This window comes from Miscanthus floridulus, chromosome 8, assembly GCF_019320115.1.
Source record: "Miscanthus floridulus cultivar M001 chromosome 8, ASM1932011v1, whole genome shotgun sequence".
NCBI lineage: Eukaryota > Viridiplantae > Streptophyta > Magnoliopsida > Poales > Poaceae > Miscanthus > Miscanthus floridulus.
Genome location: NC_089587.1, coordinates 55,931,613 through 55,935,931, shown reverse-complemented (window position 1 = coordinate 55,935,931; position 4,319 = coordinate 55,931,613). Strand labels below are relative to the sequence as shown.

The following is a 4,319-nucleotide window of genomic DNA, read 5'->3' as shown; positions in this document are numbered from 1 at the left end:
TTCCCAATGTCGTCGATGTCAACATCATCGGAGCCTTCCTATCAGGGACCACCTGTGAGTCCCTGGTCCACAAGTTGGGATGTTAGGGCCCATGACCTACCAAGGAACTCCTCGACATCATGACCAGCCATGCTTCCGGTGAGGCGGCGGTTGGAGCAATTTTTTATCGCTCCAGAGGCAAGGCAAAAAGGGATGAGAACACCGACGAAGGCCCCTCCGAACGCTCCAATAAGAAGAAGAACCAGAAAGGGCGCGAGGGGCTTGCTCGTGGCCACCACCGAGTAAAAAGCCGATCGAGCGACGGTTGAGGGCACCCCCAATCACTTCTACAAGCTGCTCGAGGAGCCATGCCCAAACCATGCTTTCCCCATCAAGCACATGTACAAGGACTGCTCCCTCATGAAGCGTTTCTTCATCGGCGGCTCTAAGAAATGGGAGCAGAAGAAGAAGCCTGAGGTGGAAGCCGATGACATCAAAGAGAAGGATGGTGGCTTTCCATCGCTAGATGGCTGTCTCATGATCTTCGATGGGCCAGAGGCATATGGCTCCAAGTGCCAACAGAAGCTCAAACACTAAGAGGTCTACGTAGCTGAGCCTGTCATGCCTATTTTCCTCAAATGGTTGGGGTCTCTCATAACCTTCGACCGATCTGACCACTCGGATAGCGTCACACACCTAGGCAGGTACCCGCTCATGGTCGACCCTATCATTAGCATGAAGAGGCTCACCAAGGTACTTATGGATGGAGGCAGTGGCCTCAACATCATGTACGCTGAGACTTTTGATGCCATGGGCATCGACTGGTCGCGTATCAGGCCGACCATGGCACCTTTCCACAACATCGTACTGGGAAAGTAGGCCATACCGATTAGGCAGATTGACCTACCCGTCACCTTTAGGAATCCATCCAACTATAGGATAGAGACCCTCACCTGTGAGGTAGTCGGGTTCCCCCGGTCTGCCCGCCATTTTGGGGCGACCATGTTACGCAAAGTTCATGGTCGTCCCCAACTACACCTACCTTAAGCTCAAGATGTCGAGCCTGCATGGGGTCATCACCATTGGCACTTCCTTCTAGAGGGCCTATGAGTGCGAGGTCGAGAGCTGCGAGCTCGCTTCGGCAACCCTAGCTTCCGAGGAGCTCGTAGCCATCAGGAAGGACATCACCGAAGGAGAGCCCGACGCAAAGTGGGTGGTCGGATCCTTTGAGCCTATGGAGAACATCAAGGAGGTCCTCGTCGACCCTGACAACTCCGCCAATAAGACGGTGCGCATTGGCACCACCCTCTCCCCCAAGTAGGAAGGCGCGCTCATCGACTTCCTCCACACCAATCGATATATCTTCACATGGGAACCCTCAGATATGCTGAGAATTCCGAGGGAAGTCGCTGAGTATGCCTTGAAGATCAGGCTAGGCTCTAGGCCGGTCAAACAATGCCTTAGCCGCCTCAACGTGGAGAAGCAGAGGCTCATCGGTGAAGAAATTGCTAAGCTCTTAGCAGCCGGTTTTATCAAGGAAGTATACCACCCAGAGTGGTTATCTAATCCTATTCTTGTAAAAAAGAAAAGTGGAAAATGGAGAATGTGTGTCGACTACACGAGCCTCAATAAGGCATGCCCAAAGGATTCATTTCCTTTGCCACACATAGATCAGGTAGTTGACTCGACCTCAGGGTGTGAACCCCTATGCTTCCTTAATGTGTACTCCGGGTATCATCAGATCATGATGAAAGAGTCTGACCAGCTCGTGACCTCTTTCATCACCCTATTTGGGTCATTCTGCTACATTATGATGCTGTTCGAACTCAAGAATGTCGAGGCTACATACCAGCGCTGCATGACCAAATGCTTTGGAGACCTCATCGGGCAGACCATTGAGGCTTACATGGACAACATCGTAGTCAAGTCCAAGCATATCAACCAGCTCATGGCTAACCTAGAGCAGACCTTTAGGAAGCTCTAGGAGGACAGCATCAAGCTCAACTCCAAAAAATACATCTTTGGGGTCCCAAGGGGCATGCTACTTAGATTCATTGTCTCCGAGCGTGGCATCGAAGCCAACCTAGTAAAAATCTCAGCCATCATGAAGATGGGCCTAATTCCAAACCTAAAGGGAGTTCAAAAGATTACTTGGTGCCTCATAGTGCTTAGTCGCTTCATTTCATGCCTTGGTGAGCGGGGCCTCCCCCTTTATCAGCTCCTAAAGAAAACCGACCGGTTCGTGTGGACGCCTGAGGCTCAGGAGGCACTTAACAAACTCAAAGTGCTCCTAATGAAGGCCTCGATTTTGGTCCTGTTGGCTAAGGTAGAGCCCCTCCTACTCTACATCACATCTATGACTCAGGTGGTCAGTGCCGCCTTGGGTGTAGAACAAGGAGAAGAGGGACACGCCCTCAAGGTACAGCGCCCCGTATACTTCATTAGCAAAGTCTTGTCCAACTCCAAGACATGCTACCCCTTGATCCAGAAGCTCCTTTACGCCATCCTGATCACCAAGAGGAAGTTGTGCCACTACTTCAACTCACACCAGATGATCATTGTGTCATCCTTCCCCCTCGACGAGGTTATCTAGAACCGGGAGGCCACGAGGAGAATCATGAAATGGGCGCTCAAGCTGATGGATCAGGGTGTCATGTACGCCCCATGAATGGCCATCAAGTCTCAAGAACTAGCTGACTTTGTGGCTGAATAGACTAAGACCCAAATGCCACCGGCGGCCATCGATCAGGAGTACTGGATGATGCACTTCGATGGATCACTAATAAAGAAGGGTGCTGGCATCAGGCTTGTTTTTGTTTCCCCCCTCGGGGTGCGCATGAGGTAAGCAATTTGCATCCACTTCCCGGTTTCAAATAATGTGGCTGAGTATGAGGCACTCGTCAATGGCTTGCGCATCACCATTGATTTGGGCATCCGATGGCTTAACGTCCGAGGTGACTCATAACTGGTCATCGACCAGGTTATGAAGGAGTCAAGCTATCACAATGCCAAGATGGTTGTGTGTTGTCATGGAGTCTGGTAGATGGAGGACAAGTTTGACAGCCTCGAACTCAACCATATCCCGAGGCAACTCAACGAAGCAGCCGACACATTAGCGAAGATGGCATTGAGCCAAGAGCCGGTCCCTACCGGCATCTTTGCTAGCGACCTATATAAGCCCTCAGCCCGATACGAGGAACCCAAATAGGCTGGCCATGAGCCACCAGTTCTAGGCTCGAGGCCTGACCAACCCTCAGTCCCAACCAACCTAGAGGTCATGGAACTCATCGAAGACCTAGTGGCAGAGCCCAACCCTTCGACCGACTGGAGAACACCTTATCTTGATTGCCTCCTCCATGAGGTGCTCCCTACCGACAAGGCAGAGACCCAATGGCTCGCGCATCAAGCCAAGTCCTTCATCATCATCAAAGGGGAGCTCTACAAGCATAGCCTCACCGGGATCCTATAGCGCTGTATCCCCACCGAGCAGGGGAAGGACCTGCTAGAAGACATCCATGGAGGGGTCTATGGACATCACGCCGCACCTAGAACCTTGGTCAGAAACACATTCTGGAAGGTTTCTACTGGCCGACCATGGTGGCCGACGCTGAGCAGGGCATACGCACCTACAAAGGATGCTAGTACTATGCTCGGCAAACTCACCTACCGGCTCAAGCGCTCCAGACAATCCCCATCATGTGGCCATTCACAGTTTGGGAGCTTGACCTAGTAGGGCCCCTCAAGAGGGTGCCCGAGGGCTTCACGCACTTACTTGTCACTGTGGACAAGTTCACAAAGTGGATAGAGGCTCAGCCAATCACCATGATCAAATCTGAGTAGGCCGCATTGTTCTTCACGGACATCATCCACCGATTTGGAGTCCCAAACTCCATCATAACCGAAATGGCACACAGTTCATGGGGAAGAAATTCCTTTGGTTCTACGATGACCATCACATCCACGTTGATTGGGCTACCATGGCGCACCCCCCACATGAACGGATAGGTCGAGCATGCAAACGGCATGGTCCTACAAGGCCTCAAGCCTAGGATCTTCAATCGTTTGAACAAGTTTGGCAAACGGTGAGTCGCCAAGCTTCCTGTGGTACTCTAGAGCCTAAGGACATCCAGCAGTCGGGCAACCGGTTACACATCATTTTTCATGGTCTACGGCTCCAAAGCCATCCTACCAACTGACCTCGACTACGGAGCGCCAAGGGTCAAGGCCTACAATAAGCAGGGAAACGAAGCATCTTTGGAAGACGCCATGGACCTACTTGACAAAGCATGTGACATCGCCCTGCTCCGTTCAGCCAAATACCAGCAGGCGCTACAATGGTA

At 51.8% G+C, this 4,319-nt stretch overlaps 1 protein-coding gene across 1 annotated transcript; it reads left to right on the top strand.

Moving 5' to 3' along the window:
- The first annotated feature begins 693 nt into the window (after positions 1-693).
- LOC136469105 (uncharacterized) lies at positions 694-1,300 on the top strand. Its single transcript, XM_066467427.1, has 2 exons — positions 694-843; positions 1,079-1,300. The coding sequence occupies exons 1-2, from the start codon at positions 694-696 to the stop codon at positions 1,298-1,300; spliced, it is 372 nt and encodes a 123-aa protein (XP_066323524.1).
- Positions 1,301-4,319: the final 3,019 nt, after the last annotated feature.